The 25,512-nt window shown below is 40.3% G+C and overlaps 1 protein-coding gene across 1 annotated transcript in view; it reads left to right on the top strand.

The window, feature by feature from the left end:
• The window catches only part of THADA (THADA armadillo repeat containing), a 303,171-nt gene that overhangs the window by 236,156 nt on the left and 41,503 nt on the right, over nt 1–25,512 (top strand). The window contains exons 31-35 of the mRNA XM_077813846.1: nt 376–461; nt 14,424–14,836; nt 15,400–15,521; nt 21,690–21,762; nt 23,322–23,466. Coding sequence (XP_077669972.1) covers nt 376–461; nt 14,424–14,836; nt 15,400–15,521; nt 21,690–21,762; nt 23,322–23,466 — 839 coding nt within the window. The remainder of the gene's footprint in view (nt 1–375; nt 462–14,423; nt 14,837–15,399; nt 15,522–21,689; nt 21,763–23,321; nt 23,467–25,512) is intronic.

Here is a 25,512-nt window from a genome sequence, read left to right as displayed (position 1 = left end):
AGGGGACTGTGATCAATTGTTCTGCATGTCCACTGAATGTAGGACAAGAAGAAATGGGCTTAACTTGTGGCAAGGGAAATTTATGTTAGCTATTAGAAAAAACTTTCCAATTATAAGGATGGTTAAGCTTTGGAATGGGCTTCCAAGAGAGGTTGTGGAATCCCCATCATTGGAAGATTTTTAAACAGGTTGGACAGACACCTGTCAGGGATGATCTAGGTTAACTTAGTCCTGCCACAACACAGGGAGCTGGGCTTTATGACTTCTCAAGGGTCCCTTCTGGCTCTATGATTCTAGGTTACAATTTCAGTGTCTGTCTGAGCAGAGCGGGAATTTTATGAGGAATTTACTTTCTGTCAACAATTTGTTTTTTAGGCAAAATCCTTGTTTGGTGACCAGAGCTGCATATCTTGATGTCCTTGTTGTGCTGAGTGATTACCTCGGGAAATCTAGAAGAAAAGGCAAGTCGACTGTAATATACAACTTTTAAATCAGCTGTGGGAAATTTCAGTGCTGTATTAAACCTGGGTGAGGGTTGGGGCAATAAATGCATTAGTTAGACCAGTGTAAGCTGCTGGGTGCTGAGCACTTTTGAAAATCTGGACACTTCGTGTAGGGGTCTAGATGAGGAGAAACTCATGACCTGTTGGTATCTGTAAGAACCAGTCCTGGCAGGGGGTGCTGAAGAAAAGGAGGGTTCCTTCCCGCCAGGGGTTAAAGGTGCTGCCTTTGCAGCATTCCTAGTTCCTGCTAGTCAGAAGCTTAAAAGTCAAACTCTGATCCTTTGCGTAGGTCAAGCTTTCTAAGTAGTTCTGTTTTATTGATGCAAAATTTCAAAGATGGAAAAATGTCTGCAATCCACCTTGGAAAAAATGGGTAAGTTCCATGGAAGTATGGAAAACTTCATAGGGATCAGAGTAACAGCCGTGTTAGTCTGTATTCGCAAAAAGAAAAGGAGTACTTGTGGCACCTTAGAGACTAACCAATTTATTTGAGCATGAGCTTTCGTGAGCTACAGCTCACTTCATCAGATGAAGTGAGCTGTAGCTCACGAAAGCTCATGCTCAGATAAATTGGTTAGTCTCTAAGGTGCCACAAGTACTCCTTTCCTTTTTTCATAGGGATCGTTTCTGCAGTAGGATGAGAAGTTTTACAAAAAGTCACACCGCCAAAGATTCAGCAATTTGATTGTTTACGTCATGGATGGGAAGTTCTTGGAGGAAGGACCAATCAAAACTATTAATGGCATTAAGCTGTTGCTTAGCATGTTATTTATGGTCATACACAGCACAATAAATGATGAAGTAAAGTGAAAGCACGATTAGAAGGCCAGCCCTCTGGAGTGTGACTGATTCAGTGCAGCTATAATTAGCTTACTGTGTCCATGTATTACACAGTTCTTCAGCATGGTGCTTTATTATTATCCTGTCCTTAGCCTCTGGCAGAGCAAGGTGAGTTAAGGACAGTTTTGTTGGTTTAATTCAAACCCGTAACGTAAGTGTTTTTGTGGTTTAATTTTAATGCTGCATTTAACTGATTGAGACAAATCCTTTATTTAAAAGAGGGTCTCTTCTGGAGGGAGACACTCTCAGATTTAAAACAAATACATTTCACTTGTTAAATGTTTCACACATTTTCTTGCTGGGGGTTTCTGCAAGGCAAGAATAGATTTAACTTACATAGGAGTGCTGCCAGTCAGACTACTTGGCTAGCACCACTCCAGTTGTGGGGCAAAACTGGCAAGCTCAAGCCCCCAGGCAGAGCAAGAGCTGCAATTATCCGGTACTGCTTCATATCCCCCTCCCCCCGATGAGCTTTCCACCACCAGGGACCCACAGCTCTGGACATTAAATCCAGCATAGCCTGATGCTGAATCCAACTGTATGCTTTAACTGAAGAATCAAGCAAAAAGAGAAGCTGTGGGGAATGTGGTCTTAACCAAGCCGAAATATCTGAAGTAATAGCCGTGGGGATGTAGAAATAGCCCCCAAGGGGGCATACGTGCCGAAGACCTGTTAGGCAAGGGAACAGGTGGATTCTACTTCATGGGAGGAGGATAGGAGGCAGAGGCCAATGCAAAGGGTTCATATATCCTGTGCAACGAGGAGGTAGCACCTGCACCATGCCATGGAGGTGCAGATTTAGTGGCTCCATGACTACGTAGATCCTATACAGGAACATTGAAATTGCCATCTTGGATCAGACCAGTGCTGCATCTAATCTGGTATCCTGTCACAAGCAGTGGCCAGTATCTGATGCATCAGAGGAAGGTACAAGAAATGTTGCAGAAAGTAGTTTTAGTATAACCTGCCCCCAAGGAAAATTTCCTCCTGTCTGCAATAATTAGAGTTTGACTTGTGCCCTGAAACATGAGGGTTTATATCTCTTCTAAAAGTTTCATTTTTAAAAAATACATGTAAAAATATATTTATTATTATAACTCCAGATATTCTTGTTGTTTGTCTAAATGTCCCGTCCTTCTTGGAATACTGATACTCTCTGGTCTCCAATACCTTTTTCTCAATGATTTCCCAGGGTGAACTATGTTGTGTGAAAAAGCATATCCCTTAATTAGTTCTGAATTCGCTACCCTTCAATTTCAGTTAATATCCCTTAATTCTTGGGAGAACAGACATTCAAAACCTGCCTTCTCAAGACCATTCATTTTTTATATATATTTTTATCATGTTTCCTCCTATTTATGTCCATTCTAAGGTGAACAATCCCGGTATTTTCTATGTCTCTTCATATGAGAATTTTTCCAAGCCCCTAATCATTCTTGTTGCCTGCTTCTGAGCCCCTTGTAATTCTGCACTATCCTTTTTAAAACTGAGTGATCAGAATTAAATACAGTATTCCAGGTGAGGGCATCTCATTGTTTTATATAGTGGCATTATCATATTTTTTATCAATTTCCATCTCATGCCTTATGCATCCTAATGTCTTGTCTGCTTTTTGACAACTGCTGCACGTAGATCAGAGGTCTTTGTTGAGCTGTCCACATCTGTCAATTCATCTCTTCCCTTCCAACCCTCATCTTTTGAGGAGCAGATTCGTTACAGAGGCTCTTGCATTGCTGTGGCTGTACTAATGGCTGTGTCTCTACTCCATGTCTGGGGGTAAAAGGATTTCATTCCCTCTTCACAGCTCCTGCAACTTGGGCTTTGTGCTGTGGGAAAGTATTTGATCCTAAACAAACCGATATTGTATATACATATTTATCTTTGTTCATGTGTACTCCACTGGGAAAGTCATTAAAGTTTGTGTTCACATGTGATAATTTCAAAATACTACATTACTTTGGTACATTTTCTATGAAAATGTATTCAAATAAAGTAGCCTTTATTGACTGAAAGAGCACTCTGTTATGTTATATACAACTAGAAGTGTCCTAATGGTATATTAAAGAGAAACTGTAGCCTAAGCAGTGTTGTCTCAAGTCTTATACTGAAATACTGTAAGCAATAATTGCAATTTGAAGTTTTACACTCTTCATAGTTTAAACATCTTTCTCCATTGAGTGTGTTTCTGGTTATGGGCAACAATTGTTCTGTTTTATTCTTGATTTGTAAAGTTGTTTCAGTAGAATAAAAGGGGGATGGACAAGTCCAAATAAAACTGTTTCTTAATGTGTTTATATAAGAGGCCCCAGGAAGTGCTGTATGAGTTCCAGGCCACAGGCTGAAACTGATTTTCATCAACACAAACTGGAATGCAGTGTAATGAGCCTGCAACTGGTTAAAATCAGACCACTTCTAATTGATTGTGCCTGTCAAAGGGGTTACAATTACAAAGACATTTTCAGAGTACAACCATGCCTAGTCTTTTCCTATTTTACATTTACTTTCTGTCAATGATTTGTTGTCTTCAATAAATAAAACCTGTCTGTTAAAGTCCAGTTTAGACCATATGGAATTTGCTACACAAATTCAAAGCAATTTAAGATGCAGGAAAGGGAGGAGAGGCAGCAGAGGTGGAGACTAAAACTATCTTGCCCAACTAAAAATTCATTATAACCAAAAAATATGTGTCGAGATAAGGTTAAGGATAAGATAATATTTATCTGTCTTAAAAAGGCTAGATATTCTGCCTTACTGCTTTGGTCATGAGTGTTGCAGAATGCACTTCCTCAGAAACCTTTATTAAAATTAAAGACTTGTATCATAAGTTTGCACAGTTTAATCTCTTCTCTTTGTACACACAAAAAACTTATTTGGAATGTGTAACAACAAATATAGAGTAGTCAGTTTCTTAAAGCACATCTGGCTACTGTTCATTTGTGTCCAAGTATGAAAGCTCCTCAAGCAGTATGTGAAGTTTTGATGCTTAGAGCTAGCTTCTGGTGTGCTTTTGGATCTCAGTGCTAAGACTCCTGAGAGTCCACATGACCAAAGATAACGCAAATTTGCAAGAAATGTTTTACCTTTCGCTTTTCTTATAGGTTTTAACTACAGTTGAAACAAGGTGGAAACTGATTCAAATCCAAACTTTTAATATCATTCAGATATATAGCACTTTCTCTGTACTTCAAAAAGACCTCTTCTGCCTTTGTTGAAATCCATTTTAAGGTTTCATCTGGTTTAGCTTCTTCGCTGAGCTGGTTCCTGTCTTCAGTGGTAATAATAATACCTAACACATTTATAGCACTGAATATCTTTAAACCATTATGTCTATGTTAACCATCCAATGGACTGTGTTGGCCACAGTCTTCAAATCTGGCATGTTCCAGGGTTTTTCCAATTTAATGAGGGAGGACTGTGCATTCTTGAGCTCCTCTGACTTGGGGAAGCCTGGGAACTTTAAAATTTGTAACTTATAACAAGTGTATCCTGCTGGAGAATAGCCAAGTACTCTCCCTCCAAATAGAACAGCACTACAGTGGACAACACAGGAGATTAGGGAAATGGGGAGTCAGGGAATTATTGGTGATAGGAAATTCAGAGAGGTAACTTAGTAAAAAGAAAGTAAAGAGGAAACTGATTTGAGTTGAAGGAGGGAGGCAGAAAAGAGAGTGGTCATTTCACTATGCAAATTTATAAGACGTTAGTGTGGTACATGCAATTTTGACATTGCTTGGTTTTGTTCATTGCCACTGAGACTGATTAGCTGTAGTGGTAAAATATACTGGCTGACCTTCCTAATAGAAGTTTCCCAAACATAATAAGCCATCTTGGCAAAAGGACTTTCTTGTTGGTGTAAATGCATCTACGCTGGCTTTCGCTGGCATAGGTTTGTTGATTAGGGAATGATTTTTTCACAGTCCTAACTGACATAGCTATGCTGGCAAACTTTTAAGTGAGGACCTGGCCTCAGTCAGCATTTCCTGAATTTTGAATGATTGATTGTCAACTTTAATGTTGCATTAACTGTATTTGTTTTGAATGGTATTATTGTTTGTATTTTCAATAATATCCAAAAGCATAGAACTAATACGGTAATGGGAGAGTGGACTTCCAAGTGCTAAAAGGAATAAAATGTAGTAGAGACTTGTGTCCCTGAGGCAAGCAAGTGTGAGTCTGAATGCAGGCAGTGAGAAGGTCTGTTGAATAGGTCCAGTTTCGCAACTACAATGTTCAGAGTAGATCTATATTTTATGGCTTAATAGAAGAATTGACTGACAAATAAGAGTGATTGGGAAAAAATACTATTTATCTGAAGCTGCTCCAGAATTTCCATGGGAATGCAACAGAACCCAGGGACCTTGCCACAAAATTTAGGTCCAGTTTGCGACAGGATATACTTCAGGCCATGTGTGTATTTATAGGTATTTTTGAGAATTCTAAAAAACATCAGCTGGAGTCAGGAAGAACTCCTGCTCATGTTGTAGTATTGCACAATTAGGTTTTGAGATTATACACCCTTCTCTGAAGCATTCAGCATCGGCCTTTGCCAGAAACAGTATACAAGACTGGATGGACTATCCATCTGTTTGGGTGCAATATTTTTTATTACTGGATTTCTCTAAAGAGCACACTCATCTGGATTCTGAGCTGCTGCTCTCCAATTCCTTTGTGGCAGGTAGCTCCATCTGGTTGGTAGGCTTTTGGCACCCAGCAGAGCCCTTCCTACTTATTTATACCCAGTTGTCTGAAACTTCACACTGGGACAAGAGCTCCTGCTGCAATGACGACAGCAGGATCACAGTAGTGCACAGGGTGCTGCAACGACTGCAGAGAGGGCTCAGACCTAGGCTGTTCATCCTCCTGTTAGACAGACGAGGTGGGTGAGATAGTATCTTTTATTGGACCAACAGAAGTGGGTCCAATAAAGTATTTTACCTCACCCACCTTGTGTGTCTAACATACTGGGAATGACAAGGCTACGACACAGCTACAACACGGCATACGTCCTCCCTATAACTGGTGGGAAACCCTCCAGGACACAACCTTCCCGCCCCAGGCAGATGTCCCTTTATTTGTGTCATTCGGAGATTTGCCCTTGCTACAGTCCAATAGCTCTTGTCAATTCATAAAAAAGCAAAAATATATATAATATTACAATATGATCTCTAATAGTAAATGGCAGAGTTTGCACAGAGTAGTGTGCAAAAGCAGATATTTGTTCATTTAACATACTGTTCTGCCCATAAATCAAATAAGAATATATAAATAAAGAAGAAAAGGAAACCAGGCAAAGCTACCAGAGAAAAGATGAAAGAAAAGTCTGTGTATAAGTCCGTAATAGACACTTTTTTTTTCTACTATGCATGTACTGCCAGCCTCCTTGGGCCCCATTCTGTCCTCCGATATGCATAGGCAACTCCTTTTGACTTCAGAAATACTGTAGCATTATATACCTTTTTCAAAAATACTGTTGCTTCAGTAGGAGAGAGAAAACCATGAGTATGATCTCAAAGGTGTGAACCTAGCAGAATAAAGCCTTTCGAATTTCATGTCCATATTTTGATTTTTTCCAGTTTAAGAGTGGGATTTTCAGAAGTTCTCAGCATTTTCCTAACTCTGCTTTTATTAGCATCTATGAGAGTAAAGTTAAACTAATGCTGAGTGTTTTGACAATTGTACCCTATGTCAACAGCTCCTTTTGATGCCAAAACGTAGCAAGTCAGTAATCTGGGTAAAGTCATTTTATTGAAATTGAAAAAATAGATTCTGACTTGCATGCTACCTTCTAGCATTTTATTCCTTATATCAAGTGTCGTAGGTTTCACAAGCATTGTGCAGTTTGGTACCCAATTAGCATTCTCAGTCCCATGATGCACTGTAGTAAATAAACTAACAAACTGGACAGATCTGTCTTATTTTTAGGTATCTTTAAGGGCTCATATTTATCAATAGGTATAACTACAAGAATATAGTGCATCTGAAATGTGTGAGACACAAAAACCAGGCAATCAGTAAAGTTGTCTGGCATTTTATTTTTGTTTTACACCACATGGTCATGCTATCCTTAGAACAAATATTTTACAATGCTGTTATCTTTGTCAAATATATTTGTGGTTTTCTTTGCTAATTAGAATGCATAGTACTTGTCCTGAGTTTCTGCCAAATGTAATAAACTTTTTTTTAGCTTCCATATATTATCAAAACTCCAAATGTTTTACCGTAACTAGTTTGTGAAAATGAAGCTGGAATTTCTAAAACGGTTTGTCTCAATGATAAGCTGGTAGATATTATATACAATTTGAAGGCTGAGAATGTGGACGTTTTCATTTTATACAACTTGCTCTTAAAAGGAAGCTAAATGCTAATTGAAGTAACCTTTCCCATAGGCTAACTTAGAAATTGATAATGGTAAAATCCAGGAAAAATAGTTAAAAGTACTTTATACTCCTTACAACTTGAATAATTAATGTGACAGGAATAAATATAAGGTCAGTTATTTTAATGAGATTTTAATTTTCTTTGCCTAAATCTCTAAGAAATGTGGCCAAACAATTTTAGCGGGCGGACCAAAAACATTGGCAGCTTACAAATGCCTGCTTTGATTATTTGGTCTAATTAGGTTAAATTTAACAAATTCCATCTGAACAAATTGAAAGCAATTTCTATCTGTTCGTTATGTCATAAATTATGTAAACTGTGGGTGCAGATGCGTTTAATGTGGTACATGGTCAATGCCATTCTTTTGACTAAAGATTTAAAACATATTTTTAGAATGTGCAGACTTCTAGATAGTCTATTCCCACTGACTTTCAATTAGGCAAATCAACTTGAAATTTGGTTGGATAACCCAATATTCTGGTTTAATAAAATTAGCTCCTTGTCTTGGAAAAGATTGGTATTATGAGCTAAAGTTTTTTAGCACAAAAGATGGTTTTTCCCTGCATATACATAGAATTTGAAAAATCTGTCTCACCTGGCTACTTGCCTAATTGGGTATTTATGGGCCTCATCGTCATTTATCATTGCACTTCACAAACATTGCTGAACAGCCCAATGAGGAAAGGAAATACTTAGTCCCATTTTACACATAGAGAACTGTGGGACAAAGCATCAGAAAGGGGGGCACCATTGATGCCAGCTCTTGCAGTTTTATCACAAGTCTCTCAATATTCAGATTTTTTAAAAGATTCTTGTGATTGCTGATTTATGCCTTCAATCTTATGAAGTTTTTCCCTCATCCAAAGTGGCCAGGATCCCTCATTATTGTCACTATGACTGAAGCCACATGTTGCCTTCCAACAAGATGGTCACCATGTCTCTCTCACCTTTGCAAATGAAAGCAAGGCTGCTCCCAGCAAAAATGAATGCCACCTCCCACTGCTTCAAATAGGGCTGTCACCAGCTGCCATCAGGGAAGATGGTGGCATCTTAGTCACCATGTGAGAGTCAGGGGACAGGAGAATGCTAGTCAGGCTAGTGTTAGGGAATTGGACAGGGAACTGTGAGGAATCAGGAATGTGTTGGAAGCAAGAGGCAGAACAAGGGAAGAGTACAAGGAAATATGTGTGGGGACAGGAGGTAGACTGAGGAGGGTGCAATGGAAAGGGGGGGCAGGAAGCAGACTGAGCGGGCTCAGAGGAGTGGAGGTAGGAGACAGACTCAGGGCAGTTGCAGGGAATTGTGGGGGGGGCAACAAGAAGACTTCAGGGGGCTGCAGAGGAATGTGGCATGACAGGAAGAATGTGATGGATAGAGGACTCTGAAGGGATATGTGGGAGACAAGTTAATGTTGGAGAAGTGGAAGAGAATGGGGGGAACATGGAGAGAAAATGTAAGAGTACAGGTGCCTATCCTTGTCTAGTTAGGAGGTAGGGTGGAGAAGGGTAGAAAGCAGCTCTCCACACCCAAGGGGATAGGTGAGAGTAAGTGAACACAATTCTGGTTGTTGAACAGAGAAGTCACATTCAGGGCCAATCAGACAGGGGGCCAGGAGGGCCATTTGGCCTGGGCCTCAAGCTCAAAGGGGGCCTCAAATTTAGACACTTGTTAATTTTTTGGCATTTGATAAGTTTCACAACTTGCTTTTATGCGTATCCCTATCAAACCAAAATGTGACACGCTCTCTCAGCTTAGCGCTGCAAATTTAAGCAAATAAGAGATGTGATTTGATAAAAGACATAATTTTTTTGTAAACTGATATAGATTTTGTCATATGAAAGAGTTAATAATGTTCATGATATTAATAAAAATATATCCGTTCTGATGGCACAAGATTAGATCACGTGTCGTCATTTTTTTTTTATTATGGCTAGGGGCCTCAAAAGCTGGAAGTGGTCCGTGCCTCTCTGGACCTCTGAGAGGGCCTTGTCACATTTTGTGTGTGTGAACTTTGAACATGAAATTATCATATGAGATTATTATTTGGGAGTAGACAGCTTCCTCCAAAAGGTGAAAAAAATCAGACAGGAGACTATATAGAGCAACAGAAGTATCTGTATTAAAGTACAATATGCTAAGTTTCAAACATTAATTTCAGCGTGCCTAGGGCTTGTCTTCACTGCAGAGTTAATGTGAGTTATAACTTGAGTCTTGCCTCTAACTTGAGTCCCATTGATACATACACATTCTGAACTCAAGTGTGGTGGTGCAGGGGGTACAGGTTACAGCTCAAGTTAGCACGATTTATCAGCTGCTGTACCTCTGGAGTGATATTTTTACAGTGTGGCTGCTCTCATTAGAGCTAGGCTAACTCAAGAGGCATTAATTCAAAAATCTAAAACTTGAGTTAACTATACAGTGAAGACATGGCCGTAGGTTTTTAGATACGACAAGTAGAACTAAAATTTTCTATTTTTTTCATTATAAACAGAGTTTGAATTAATTAAAAAAAGGTACTCCTAAACTCTACTCACAAGCCAAGCTCCACCTAACAGTAGACAGTGCTGATGTTCAAAATATCGTCACGCAAGCTCTGCTGGGTTTCACCGGAGTCCTCAGGTTTGGATGCACCCATAGGCAGGGCTGGACTTAAGGCATAGGCAGAAGAGCAGTGTGACTAGGGCCCCAGCTTCCCGAGTCATGTGATGTCAGGATCTAAGCTTTCATTTAAAACAAATTATGTTTGTTGTCCTTATGGTTGTAAAGAAAAGCTTGAAACTGTGACCCACGCATACCCAATACCATGAGGGCTGCCTGAACCTGTAGCTGGCCTTCAGTAGAGAGAAGAGAAGCCACCAGGTCTTGCATCCACATTCAGAGTAGACCAGGTACCTGGCCCCACTCTTGCCACTTTTGGGTGCAACTACCCAAGCCACTCTTTGCTGCTGTTGTGGCTGTGGGAACCCTCCATGTGATCGTGCTTCAGAACTGAGTAAGGAGAGCATGGAGTTTGGACCTGGTAAAACTCTGAGGGCAGTCCCACATTCCTCTTTCCTTCTACTCCCAGCAGTGGTGGTGGAGGAAAGGCATAGTTGACCAAGAGTGAGATAGGGCATCCATTCCCAGCTATGACATAGACTGGAATATCTGTGACCACTAAGTTGTTAAATGGTTGACTAATTAGCCAGTCTGCCATCTCAGAGATCCTTTACTGTGTTCCACCTGGAGGGAGGCTAGGGGACACTCTCCCCAGGAAAGTGTCTGAGTTGTTTCTACATTAGACTTGTTTGTTTCCCATCCTTGATGGATGATGTATGCAAATAGCATAATTTGTCCCAATTAGATTATGTCATCATTTTACAGATAGGCATCTATCTCTTCCAAGAGATTTATGCTGCTTAGATTTTTGGTCCTTGAACATCTTCCCTGAGTTTGCTCCTCCACCTAGAATACTTGCATCTATTGTCAAGACTCTGGGGCTTGGTGTAGCTAGGGGACTTGCGATATTTCTAATGGTCCATCACAGCAGACAATGGATCATCCATGGAGATATTCAATCCTGAGACTGATTCCAAAGAGCAAGAATAAATATCTGGAGTTCTAGCCTTGTCCAGGGTGCAATGTCTGTGCAGGAGACCCAGAGCCTCAGTAACTGGAGGTACAGATAGACAATGATGTTACTGTTCTCTGAGCTCCTGTTCCCCTCTATCTTTTGTGTAGAGAATAAAACCACTAAGAACACACAAGTCTGTAGCATACTCATAGTCCACTGCATCTTTCAATGAGCCACCCAACCAGTGATGCTCAAATCAAGATGACATTTTGGAATGGGTACAGAGAAGTTCCTAGAGACTTTAACTACTATCACTATTAACACCTGCAAGAGTTCCCTAAGAGCTGATAACTGGTGGACCTGAAGGAAGTCTTACAACGAGATTTTTTTTGTGTGTGGTGTAATAGCATATTTCCTCCTATAGTGTTAATAAATACATATCACAATGATATAAATCACCAGTGTGGTGTTAGCTTTCAGAAAAGACTCACTTGAAACATCCTTATACTTAGGGCCCCACCAAATTCATGATTCATTTTGGTCAGTTTCATGTTTTCAGATGTTTACATCTGAAATTTCATGGTGTTGTAACTGTGGGGGTCCTGAAGTGGGACCAGGGTGGAGGGGACCCATCCAGGGTGGGAGGGTCACAAGGCTACTGTAAGAGGGTCGTGGGATTGCCACCCTCACTTCTGCCCTGTTGCTGGCAGGGATGCTGCCTTCAGAGCTGGGCAGCCAGAGAGGAAGGATGCTGGCCAGGCACCCAGCTCTAAAGCCAGAGCCACTGCCAGCAGCAGCCCAGAAGTGAGGGTCGTAGGGTATGGGGGATTTGTTACCATATGTCCGGTTTTCCCAGCAGTCTCCCACCCCAGTGGGGGGCTGACAGCTGGAGCTATTTTACAAGTTCTTGTATTTCACCCATTTGAAATGATGGGCTCAATATCCACTGAAGTCCATTTCATAGTGGCTCCTGATTCTGATATAACCGCATAATATATCGTTCCTCCCTTCCTAAAGAATTGCCTTTTCCTCCTTTAAAAGCATTCAAATGCTGTTACTAACGGTATTTAGGTATTTCTGCAGTTTTGGAAGGACTCATAGGGCAGGGTGGAGTAAAAGTGTGCTATTTTTGAGCTCTCAGTATTCAAACTGTAATAATTCTTTCTGTCTTTATTTCCACATCACCTTGAGCTTTAATCCTGAGCTTTAAATCTGTGTGATCTTTCAAACAAAGCAGGAAGTGTCTTGAAAACGACTTGAATGGGAGCTATCTAAGGAACACCTGGATGCTTCAGTGATTCAGCAGGTGCTGTTCTTCCCTCCAAATTAGCACTGATGCAATGATGGGAGAGGACAGTGTGCTGCTGTAGCTGATGTGTTTCAGTTGAGTTGTAAATCCAGGGTCCGAACCAGTTCTAATCATGTTGACTAGCTCTGGTAATTCCATTCTGCCATCCTTATTTCCCTCTGCAGTTTCAAATGAATAAGAGATTCTTCACTTCCTGACTTGCTAGATGTGAGTAGATCACAAGTGAGAGGAAAACACCTACCAGCATTGCTGTGGGAGATGCTAGTATGTCCATGACTTCATGGAGCCTTCCCAAGATATTTAATGGAATTTGTGTTTTTCATTTAGAAATCGGGTGTCCTTGGGTGAAGTGGTATCTATTGTCCCCATATATAATAAATACATTGAAAGATTCTGAGGCATTCAGATATTACAATGACGGGCACCATGTTAATATCCTGTGGGAGAGGGGCAGTTCTTTCTCATCCTAGTCAAGTACTGAGGGTCACCTCATTTGTGCCTTGTTTGTACTTCCTCCTTCATTCTTGAGGCTCCTTGTTGCATCTGTCACCATCCGGGTTAAGGAGGACTCAACAAAACTCCCTTTGCTGCTTGCAAACATCACTGCTTAGTCAGCCAAAGGTGGTTCCTGTTCTCTCTTGCAGCAGCTGATCACCTGGACTATGTAGAATGTTTTTGTTTGTTTGATATTTTAATAACAGAGACAGACATTTACTGTGGTAATTCATGTGTTTATCGGTTTAGTCAAAAGTTTTGAGTTTGGCCAAAGAAAAGAGTTAAGCAGAAAAATAAATATTTCCATGAAAGCCTGGAAAAATTTCTTCATGCCGAGGTATAAAAACAAGAATATTTTCACTATATTGAGATAAGAGGTATTTATTTTTGTGGAGAAGAATGTTGGAGAGAATATGGAGCATTGTTGGTATCCTAAGGCAAAGCAAATATGCAAAGATATTACCAGGTGGGCCTGCAGTTCCTGTTTTAAGGTTTCCAATACTAACAGGACATTATTTGAAACATGAAGAATTAGGTCCAAATTATCCGATCTTCCACCATACACAGGGAAGCCGGAAATCATCCAAATACACAAAAAGTGTCTGGTGTGTGTAGAAAAAGGAGAGAGATACCAGAATGGCATTATTCCCCTGCAACATGCAGTGTAAGCCCGAAAGATGTTTGGCCCTGCATTTTTGAGGGGTTGGAATAATTCCCCTCAAAATCTATGGGCACTTACTCCATAAGCTTAGCTGTCCCTACAGCCTTGCAAAGTTGTAATGAAAGCTTACTGACTAGGTGTAAAATCTGCTCACCCTGTTGTACCATGACAAATGCTATGTCCCTGAAAAAAATTATTACGTGCTTGAGCAAGTGGGCAAGTGGAATTTTGCATGTCTAAAATACCATTGAGGACAGCTCTGAAGCAGTGTGGGGACAGACTCTCTAAACAGGAGGCCTTTTTCAGTTTTGGAACCAGAATGCTTGAACTTGAAACTTTTTCTCGTGTATATGATTGGTTTCTACTGTACAGCTGAGAGAGTTTAGTACTATATTATGACAGTTTATAAAAATGTTTCTGTATTTTATTTTTTGAGTGCTTAGTCTTTAAACATAAATACATATGACAAGGCTCTGTGACAGTAATTTTATAAATCAGATCACTTCAAAGCAAAGAGGGAAAATAACTTTGTTTTCACTTTAATAGCTGCATGAATGTTGTGGCCATTTTTTCAAACCTCAAGGTTTTTAATTACATAGAATCATTTAGTTATCAAGAATCCATGTATAATATCCATTTGTATTTTATTTATTTATTTATTTATTTTTCTACATTCTATTTCAGGAATAGAGTTATTCGGCTTTTGGGAGGAAATAGGTAGCGTTATCTCAGATTCTGAGCTGATGACAGGTATCCACTACTTCTCTGCAGTACCAGGATTCACACAGTATCTTCAGAGTATCACCAAACTTGTGATCTCTGTACTCTCAGTGGCTGCAGATCCTGACTTCTCAAACAGTAGTTCACCTGTTGCAGAGCAAATAATGAATCCTTCTTCAATGGTAGTTCACTTGCTTCAATCTGACTTTCACGAAGTGCGTCTCCTGATGTTGGAAGCAGTGCTGCTGTGGTGGAAGCAGGTAAATTCTAAGCAGGCTACAGTGGAAGAGAGAGGTCCATTGTCCTTACTTTCTGATTTGGAGGTGACTCTTCTTAGGATGGCTATGAAGGAAAAGCATCCGGAATGTTTTTGCAAGGTAGGAGCCATTCAGTTTTCTCAAGATTTGAAGGGTTTTCAGTAAATGTGTTGAATTCTTTTCAAAAAATGCTCCTGCTGTATTTCTGAGCATGACTTTTTTGTATTATATTCAGTATAACATGCGTCTCTTTCTCTTAATATTACCCAGGAATTTTACTTTGATTTTGTAATAGTCAGAGAGTTAGAAGTCCATTTTCTTGTTTAAAAGTAAAACTTCCCCTGCCTGATATTTATATCCTCATCACTTTTCTAGTCCTGCTGGGAAACCTGCATTTTTTCACCATGGTTTGCTGCCTGTACATTCAGTAAACAATTTGTTAGAAGTGAATCTGTGTATTTGAGAATTAAATACAAAATATGTGGACTTGTATTTATTTTACAGAAACTACACTATCATTTTTAAGCCCATTTCCCAGTTACTAGACATAGATAGGTATATAGATCAATACATCTAAAATATAAGTGTGATAAATTCCTTGCTGATAAAACAGAAAAAAAAAATACAGCTGGCGTCACTGTTTCTTTACTTACCAGTATTTTGTTTGTGGATTATACATGCAGGTGCTAGAAATTCTTCATTGTATGGATCTCAGAAATGTTCTTCCAAGGACAGAAGATTCTATAAAAATGACTCCAAAAGAGTTCTTAAACTGGGCTATGAATATCATAAATGCCTCTGACAGGTATAGTCTCCATCTTTGCATTTTACCAGTCTATTAAAATATACATTATTTGCTGTTTTAAATAAATCTCTTCAGACTTGAAGGAATCTTTAGTGTGGAAAGAAATAATTCATTACTCCAGTAAACCCCAAACCTAAAAATAAAATACAAAAAAGGTTTTCTTTCTGTTTACAAAATTGGTGTTTCACAGAAGTGAGTGGTTATTACAGAGAGATAGGGAGCACATGTGCTGTATTTTTGAAGAAGTGTATCTGGAGTTGAATTATCTAAAGCGGTCCAAGACCAGGAAGCAAACATTCTATAAATGAGTGAATAATAATCAATTGGGAATTAGCAAGATGCTGCAGCTGTCAGATGCTGGGGCCAGTGTATATCATATGACACTTCCCAAACAGTAATCAGTGAACACCATGTCATGTACAATTACTTCTCCCAAACTCACTCTGATTCACACTGGGTCTCTCACTCATTTGTGTAGATTAAAAAGGTTATATTCTACATCTGTGGATCTGCTATAGACTCTCAAATTCTGTAGTTCACAACAGAAACTGTTCTGTTTGTAAGAAACTATACTGGTGATTTAAGATTTTTACTGGAATTGCAAGAATTGACAGGATTGCTCATGTATTTATTATCTAAAATAGGCCATCAAGAGATTTTAAACGAGGAAAGGATTAACCCAAAGGCTACTGGCATTCCGTTTTATTGCTGTGTTTTCACATTGGTCCCCCGGTTTTTTATATATATCTGTAGAATTATAATGGTAAATTCTGGCCATGAAGCAGATACTACTTTCAGATATTTTCTGAATGAACTTGAATCCCTTATACTTAAATACACACCTTCAGTTGAGTAGGTACAAGGCATATAAGTAGGTACAAACTGTGGTGCTCTCTTCCTTTCATTAGCTTCTGAGCACATGTAAGATGCTTGCATGAAGCACTGTATGGTCTAGATATGTGGGGTTCAGCTGAGCTGCACTGTCTTTGGCACATTACCCAATTTGGGTGGACGGGCAAAAGTGCCTCAAAGCCAAGAGCCTTTAGGACTCTTAGAGGCAGTGTTTCAGAAAGGACTTGAGAGAGGAATAGTCATGTTAACCGGTAACTCAGATACCACTGTGTAATAATTACAGGAATAGTCTAACTTTTTAATGGCAAACACTGTAATTATTTGCAGAAAGAAAAGGAGGACTTGCGGCACCTTAGAGACTAACAAATTTATTTGAGCATAAGCTTTCGTGAGCTACAGCTCACTTCATCGGGTGCGTTCAGTGGAAAATACAGTGGGGAGATTTATATACATGGAGAAGATGAAACAATGGGTGTTCTCGTTACAGTGTGTATGGTAACACCCATTGTTTCATGTTCTCTATGTATATAAATCTCCCCACTGTACTTTCCACTGAACGCATCCGATGAAGTGAGCTGTAGCTCACGAAAGCTCATGCTCAAATAAATTTGTTAGTCTCTAAGGTGCCGCAAGTACTCCTTTTCTTTTTGAGAATGCAGACTAACACGGCTGCTACTCTGACAACTGTAATTATTTGTTTCTCTCTGTCACTTCATCATATCTTCTTAGAATTGTAATTTTTTTCACAACAGTTTATATATTTTCATTACACTGATCCTATTAGCTTGCTACAGGACATGCAGATTGCTTAAGTTGTCAAAGTTTAAATGGATACATTGAAGCAGAAAGTTCTTAAATGAAATACATGACCTGAAACCTGACTATGGTTCTTCTTCGAGTGCAGGTCCATATGTGTATTCCATGGGTGCCATGCACCTGAGTCCAGAAATTCTGGCAAGCAGTAACTATTAGCCTGCACATGCACCCTAGATCTCCTTGTCACGACAGACAGTTGACTCTTGGAAATTATCCATCAACAATACTCCATTGAGTTCCTCTCCCTCTGCTCTCACAAAACCCTTTCTTGGTCCCCCTTCGGGAACCACACTCTCTAGGTGACTCTTTATCAAGAGGTGAACTCCCTCCTACAATGAGGGGCAATAGAACATGTCTCACCTCAATATAAGGGAGAGAGTTCTATTCCCCGTATTTCCTAGTGCCCCAAAAAGACAGAGGATGGAGACCCATTCTGGATCTTCAGCAACTAAACGCGTTTATTTGAAAGCTGAAATTCAGGATGATTATGTTAGCATCAATAATCCCCCTCCTTACAACAGAGGATGTTGTTTGCGGCTCTCGACATGAAGGATCCATGCTTTCATTTAGGCATTTATCTCTCCCACAGAAGGTTCCTTCAGTTTATGGTGGGCCAAGAACATGTCTTATTCAGAGTCCTTCTATTTGGCTAGCAACAGCAGCCAATGTATTTACAAAAGTTTTCTCTTTGGTGGGAGCCTGTTATGAGACGTCAAGAATTACAGTTTTCCCATGTCTGGATGATTGGCTCTTGGTAAATCGACAGAGTTTCTGCTCCATCTTCTAGCAGCTCTGGGCATCTGTGTAAACAAAAAAAAGTCCGTTTTATCACCCGCACAGATGATAAACTTCATTGGAGTGACACTGGGCTGTTTGTTTCTGACAGCACGGATTATTCGCAGACCAAGGACTACAGTCAGAATGTGGCCCTCGCTTTTTGCTCTTTGTCCTCATGCACTTATGTAATGTCATTCACCAGGCTTCATCTATGATGTCTGCATGCCTAGCTCCGGTCGATCTACACACCAGACAAAGATCACATCAACTCTAGAGTGACTGTTCCTGCCAGAGTCATCACCTCCTTCACATGGTGGCTGAATCTGGAGAAAGTGAGAATGGGCATTCCCTTCAACACTGCCATCATCATAACAGATGCTTCCCTTCTGGGTTGAGGTGCTTACCTGAACAGTCACACTGCACAAGGTGCAGGGACCCACGGGAGACCAGACTGCACATCAGCATAGTAGAACTGAGGGCAGTCTGCCTGGCTTGCAGAGCCTTTCTCCCACTTATATGTTCACTTCATATCCAAGTGATGTTAGACAATATCACCACAGTCTTTTGCATAAACTAATGAACAAGATCTCTTCCCCTTTGCCTGGAAGCAGTTAGGCTTTGGAACTGGTGAATCAGAAACGGCATCACTATCCGAGCCAAATTCTTCCCAGGTGCTCAGTACTCTTCAGCAGACAATATGAACAGCCACTTTTCTACAGATCACGAGTAGGAGATTCATGACTCTGTCCTGAGTGAAATATTCAGTGGGGTACACCTCAATGAGATTTCTTTGCGTCCCAAATGAACAGAAAGCTTCCCTTGTACTGCTCCTGAGGAGCTATGGACCACAACAATGGATGCTCTCCTTTTGTCATGGACAAACAATCTCAGCTATGCCTTTCCTCCCTTTCTCCTGCTACCAGAGGTCCTGAGAAAGATCTGTTATGACAGGGCCAGAGTCATCTGCCTAGCCCCCAGTTGGCCCAATTAGCTTTGGTGCCCAGAACTCTTGAAAATATCAGCCTCCCCTCCCCCAAGCAGGATCTGCCCCTACCTGGACCTCCTAACTCAGAAGTGGGGGCAGAATCAGACACCCCAGTTTGGATTCCCTGCATCTCATAGCCTGTTGTGTGGATGGGCGTCAGAAATAGAACACTCCTGTTCGGCACCTATTCAGGCTATCCTTACACAAAGTAGGAAATATTCAACTAGGACCTGCTACCTAGCTAAATGGAGATGTTTCTCTTCCTGGGTGCAGCATAATCAACCTTCTCCAGGTGCTGCACATACTCCGGTTGTTTTAGGTTATCTGCTGTCTCAAAAAACTCAGGCCTTTCCATCAGTGAACTGCAAGTCCATCTTGCAGCAATTAGTGCCAGAAGACATTCTGTTTTCACCACCCAGGTACAGTAAGATCAGACTACTGTTTGAACCCTGGGTGACATGTTTCATGTCTCACCTGGCCATGAAAATTGTATTTTTAGTTGCTAGAGAGACAAGGTGAGTGAGGTAATATCTTTTATTAGACCAGCTTCTGTTGGTGAGAGGGACAAGCTTTGGAGCCATACAGAGCTCTTCTTCAGGTCTGGGAAAGGTACTCCCAGCATCACAGCAAAATGTAAGGTGGGGCAGATTGTTTAGCAGAAGTATTAGCACATATTGTAAGGGAACATTCAAGGCAGAGTGGCCCATTAACACCTCTGTGGCCCTTGGACAAAAAGAGGGGGTTAGTGGGTTAAAGATTGTCGTAATAAGCCATACATCCAATGTCTCTGTTCAATTAATGATTTTAGTGTCTAGCAGAGTAATGAATGTAAGTTCCCAAGTTTGTCTTTTGTAAGTGTTGTGCAAGTTTTCTTTGAGGATGAGTACTAATAGGTCAGATGCTGGGAGTACCTTTCCCAGACCTGAAAAAGAGCTCTGTGTGGCTTAATGCTTGTCTCTCTCTCACCAACAGAAGTTGGTCCAGTAAAAGATATTACCTCACCTCACCTCACCTTGTCTCTCTAGTATCCTGGGACTGACAGGTCCACAACACACTGCATAATACAACAATTTTTAGTTGCTGTCACTTCAGCCAGGAGGGATGAGTGAATTGGGAGCTCTCGTGGCAGACCTTTTCCCTGAGACAAACCATCTAAAAAGAATATCCCTTCATCTCCATCCTAAATTCCTCCCCAAGGTTATTTCTGAATTCCATGTCAACCAGAATATCCACTTATCTGTCCCTTATCGAAAACCTCACACTTTTGCTAAAGAGAAGAAACTTCTTTTCCTCGATCTCAGATGTGCCCCGGCATTCTATCTGCAAAGGACTAAACCTATCAGAAAATCACCAAGACTTTTTCTTGCCATAGCAGAAAGATCATGAGGTCAAGCAATATCCATGGCAGAGGCCTGAACTAGCCCGTAATGTCTAGGGAACGTGTGGATGGTGCTCCAGGATGCAGCATTGGGAACTGCAGTACTGCAAGCATCTTTGCTGCCAGCTTCCTCCCACTCTCACTCCAGTCTGAGCACTGTTTGTCAATCACCCACATGTGGAATACACATAGGGACCGCACTTGAAGAAGAAATGGAGATTACTTACTTGTAACCGGAAGTTCTTTGAGATGCGTGGTCCCTATTAGTATTCCGCTATCTGCCCTCCATCCCTTCTGCTTTGGATCCTGTTGGATTCTTGGTCAGAAGAGGAATTGGAGAGGCATCGGCCCACACTGCGTCTTATGCCCTCGGTCTGGACAAGGATATCTACTGTGCATGTGTGGGCCAACGGACACTGCTTATTAGAACTTCCGGACTTGGGCGCATGGCGCGCATGTGAACCCATATGTGGAATACAGATAGGGACGACACATCTCACAGAACTCCTAGTTACAGGTAAGTAAACTCCATTTATGCCTACACATACTTGTTTTACCTTAAATTTCCATCATTCTGCTCTCACTGTTGCAACTCTACCAGTGCAATCAACAGTGAAAGCAATTGTCAAGACTCACTGCCAGCATTTCATCTATGGTGCCATCTGACTGTATTAGAGGACTTTGTGGTTAAAATTCAGGCAGTTGACCTACATCAGCACTTCTACCATTTCTAGCACTGGTGGAAGAGCAGTGATACATTCAAGAAAACTGTTGGTGTAGACAAAACTTTAAAAGGTCTGTGCTTCATTTATCACTTGAAAGAGCATGAAAGCATACTACTGTCTTTGTATATTGACTTGGGATCTGCATATGTATGTGTTATCTACACTCTAAAGGAAGTGGCCAGATAGGAAGAAAATCAGTACTCGGGAAGTTGAAAGAACAGTTTATATCCATTTGTATACTAACTTTAAACGCAACAAAAATTGAGAACTGTGTAAAGACCATTGTGTGCTCAGTTTGTAATCTAACCTTTTAAAAAACCTGTTTGAACATGATGAATACTTTATGTATCGTGATACAGGCAAGTTTATATTCATGAAACACAAATCCTCATGACTAAACCGAAAAAACAAATGTTATTTCTCATCTGGATGTGTGTTCAGGTGCTGAACATTCATAACAGATTAGACTGGGTTGGGTTTCAAGCTGGCTGCAGCTAACAGCGTATAATGGGTTCAGCAAGTGAAAAGGTATTTTAATATTTGCTGCCAGTGATGATTACCAAGTGTTCTTAGATGTGAGGCTATGGCAAAATGCACTGTATTTTTATGATGTGTTCTTTACCTTATTTTTACAGCATTAAAATTCAAAGCGTAGCTCTCAAATTAGCCTCAAAGTTGGTCACCCATCTTGTGCAGAGTTGCCAAGAGGTAAGGAGATTTGTTTCTCAGTCCCAAGCATATTGCTTTTTAATGTCTTGTTTGTTTGTTTTATTGTGATAGAAGGGATGAATGGTTTTCCTTCGACAGAAATCCCTTTAATGCCCTTTTAGTTTAACTGCCTGTAGTGTTAGTTGCTCTTTCTTACGTTACTGTGTCTCTCCCTCTGTACACTGCCACATTATGAACTGGAAGCCATATCAGCATCATTTTAATATTTCAGTCTCTCAGTAAGCTAAATTTGAGTACATAAAACACATCTTTTAAGAGCATCTGACTTCTGATTTCTCCTTTTATGCTCAATTTTATTGTCTTCATTAATAGTCGCTGTGCCTTGGAGAGAAAAAAATAATTAACCTGCATATTGAATCCAGTAATCACCCACGTAGCTCGAAGTGTGTTGTATTTCTGCGAAATGAATATTGAGACTCAAAGTTAGGAAAAAAAGGAAATGCAAAGCTTTGACTGTTGCCCTTCCCATCCCCAGCAAATGCAATATCACCTGCTGTATGCCCTGAGACCTTGAGTCACATTGTAGGAACAGCAGGTGAAGCTATGTACAGAGATGCAGACTCAATTGCCTTTTAATATTAGTGTTTAAAATACTAAAGAGAGGTAATAAGTCCTCATAATGTTATCTGCCCTTATAAATATTATAAATTTGTAAGCTGTAGACTATATAAATACAGATTATTAGCCCAGAAGATTTACTTCCATTTTGAATTGGTAATTTGCAAATCCATTAATATACCCATTAATATATACAGAACAATGTTACTGGAGATATTAATATCTGTCAGATGTCCATGCGTGTGCATATATATGTGCAGATAGATAGATAGATATAGATTTTGGGTTATTTTTAAAACGTATTGAAGTACCACCATTTTTTCATTGTAAAAATGTTCCATGTACAGGAATTGCTTTTCTAAATGGAAATTTTTAAAAAAATATACCAGAATACCCAGCAGTAGAAGTTGAGACTATGTGCTAATGGCCTGCGGTGTCTCACTTTAAAAAAAAAAAAAAAAAAAGTAGAAGAATTGAAACAATTACTTCTTATTTTTTGCATCCTCTTAGCTTAAAAAATGACAGAATGTACATTTTTCAGATTTTGAAGTATAAAATAATTGTGTAAACCTCATTTCACAGGAGATAAGTTGTTTGCCAAGTTTAAATCTGGAATATATTGTTGCAATGAAATTCGTGATGAACCTTGAAAAAAGAAGTGTATAGTGGAACTGTTGGCACAATCCAACCTATAGCAATGCTAACAAGAGTTGCTATGATAATCAGTGTAAATCATGGAGTCTTAAGACGGTTACCTATATATGGAGTATTTTATGTTCATTACTAAAGCATGACGCGTGATTTCCACCTATTTAAGTATTTCTTTTTATTTGATTTGCATTCTGTGGCTCATTATTGGCAGGGAGGACTTCGGCCCCTGCTTTAGAAAAGAGTTAATTTAATAGTTTGTAGTTTAGTGTGATTCAGAATCTGCTCTAAATTGTACTATAGAATACTCAGATGCATTTCTGTGCTTTCAGTTTATGGAATCCGAAATGAGACAGTGGGTTCAGTTAGTAACTTCTTGTTGTGGAGATGAGCAACAAACAGATATACGATTGGCAGCTGCAGAAGTCCTCAGAAATATTACACCACTTTTCCTGACCAATCAGAAACTTATCCTTGGTGAGTAAATTTCTAAGATTAAGCACCAATATTCTCATGGAACACTTTAGAGATTGGAATAAGTGAAACTCAACAGCACATGATATTTTATATATTGAATATGTTTTAATCATATAAGTCAGTTATTATGAAAGACTTAAAACTTTAAATTGACCCTTTCAATATTGGAACAGCTGATTGCATGTTTCGGTTTACTGAATTAATGTGGAACAATAATTTACTAGTGGGCTCCTTAGTGTAGCAGAAAAAGACATAACAAGATCCAATGGCTGAAAGTTAAAACTGTGAAAATTCAATTAACCATCGGCACACCTGACAAAGAGATGTGAATTTTCCATTACTTGAAATTTTGAAATCAAGATTGGATGTCTTTTTGAAAAATATGTTCTAGTTCAACCACAGGTTATTGTATTCAAAGCAGGAATTACTAGATGAAGTTCTATGGTCTGTGTTAATCAGGAAATTCCTTCTGACCTCAAAATCTATGGGTGGAATCCTAGCCCCACTAAAGTCAATGGTAAGATTTCCATTGACTTCATTGGATCGGGATTTCACTCTAGGAATCTGTGAGCGTGGAGAAGCTTGCAAGTCAGACATTCCTTTGCTACTTTATTTATCTGGTTGTATTAACGTAACTGAAAAAGTTTTGAGCCCACAAATTCATGCATGAACATCTCTGAAAACATTTTTGCTTTTGTCCCATATTTGGTTCCTCCTATAAAATACTGTTGTTACCATGTAGAAAGAGAGAAGAGAGTGAGAATGACTCTCTAGCAAGTTGATTAGGGTGTTTACCTGGGAGAGGGGACATCCAGGTTCCAGTCCCTGCTCCAGTACCTGAATATTTATCATGGAAAGTGGAACAGCTTCAATGGAAGAGATTGAGAGAGCTCTACCCCACAATAACCCATAGCTAAGGCTGTGAGTTTGTCACAGATTCCGTGACTTTCTGTGACCTCTGTGACTTCCACAGCGGCCGGTGCGCCTGGCTCAGGGACAGCTCAGGCAGCCCCTGTGCCAGGTGCACTGGCTGCTGCTGGGGCAGTCTTGGGCCCCCACCCCCCACAGCAGAGTTTGTGTGTGGAAGGAGGCAGGGGGTTGGGGCACAGGATGAGGTGAGGCAGGCTCTCGGTAGTGCTTATCTGGGAGGCTCCCCGGAAGCAGCGACATCCCCCTCGCTCAGCTGCTAGGCGGAGGCATGGCCAGGCAGCTCTGCGTGCTGCTTCCGCCTGCAGGCACCACCCCCTCAGCTCCTGCTGGCTGTGGTTCCCGGCCAATGGGAACTGCAAAGCCAGCGCTCTGAGCAGAGGCAGTGCGCAGAGCTGCCTGGCCACACGTCTGCCTAGCAGCTGGATCTTGCACATCTCCAGGGAGTGCTAGAATCACAATGCTATAAGGCAGAGGCTGTTTTGTGAATGGCTCCGAAGTCCCCTCGTGAATATAGCCCCGCCTCCCAAAAAAAAGTGGGACAATAATATTTGGTGAATTTACAAATCGTTTTGGTTGACCCAAAACTGCGTATTTCTGTAAATAAACTATTCATCCAAATTTTTTTGCCCAGCTCTAGTGAAGGATATATAAAATAGATAATGTTTATCCATTGCACATTAGTCTGTCATCTAAAAGCTGTCATCCCTGATCTTGTGTCTACGACAGGATGGCAGGGATATGCCGTGAAGATTGTATTGGTCTGGCTTGGCTTCAAAGTTCTTTAAATAAATAAATGGTTGGGAGGGAGTGAAGATAGTGCAAAAAAAAAAAAAAAAACGGTGCCACACTGACAGTCCTGGAAATCAATATTCTTTAGTGATACACAAAACAGGCACAGCATAAATGTTGGCATTGCCAATTTTCTCTCACAAACAAGCCAAAGTGAGATGGGTGAGAGGTGAATCTGATCTCCATGCCCAGACTTTCTTTGGCCTTTCTACTTCGATTTCCAGCAGTGCTGCCAACTGTAGTGGCAGTGAGTTTTGTGTGCTATGAACACAGGTGTCCTTAGAACTGGACTAATACCATCAACTCCTTTTACTCAAGTCACAAAGC

Source organism: Eretmochelys imbricata, chromosome 3, assembly GCF_965152235.1.
Source record: "Eretmochelys imbricata isolate rEreImb1 chromosome 3, rEreImb1.hap1, whole genome shotgun sequence".
Taxonomy (NCBI): Eukaryota; Metazoa; Chordata; order Testudines; family Cheloniidae; genus Eretmochelys; species Eretmochelys imbricata.
This window is presented reverse-complemented; position numbering and strand designations above follow the sequence as displayed.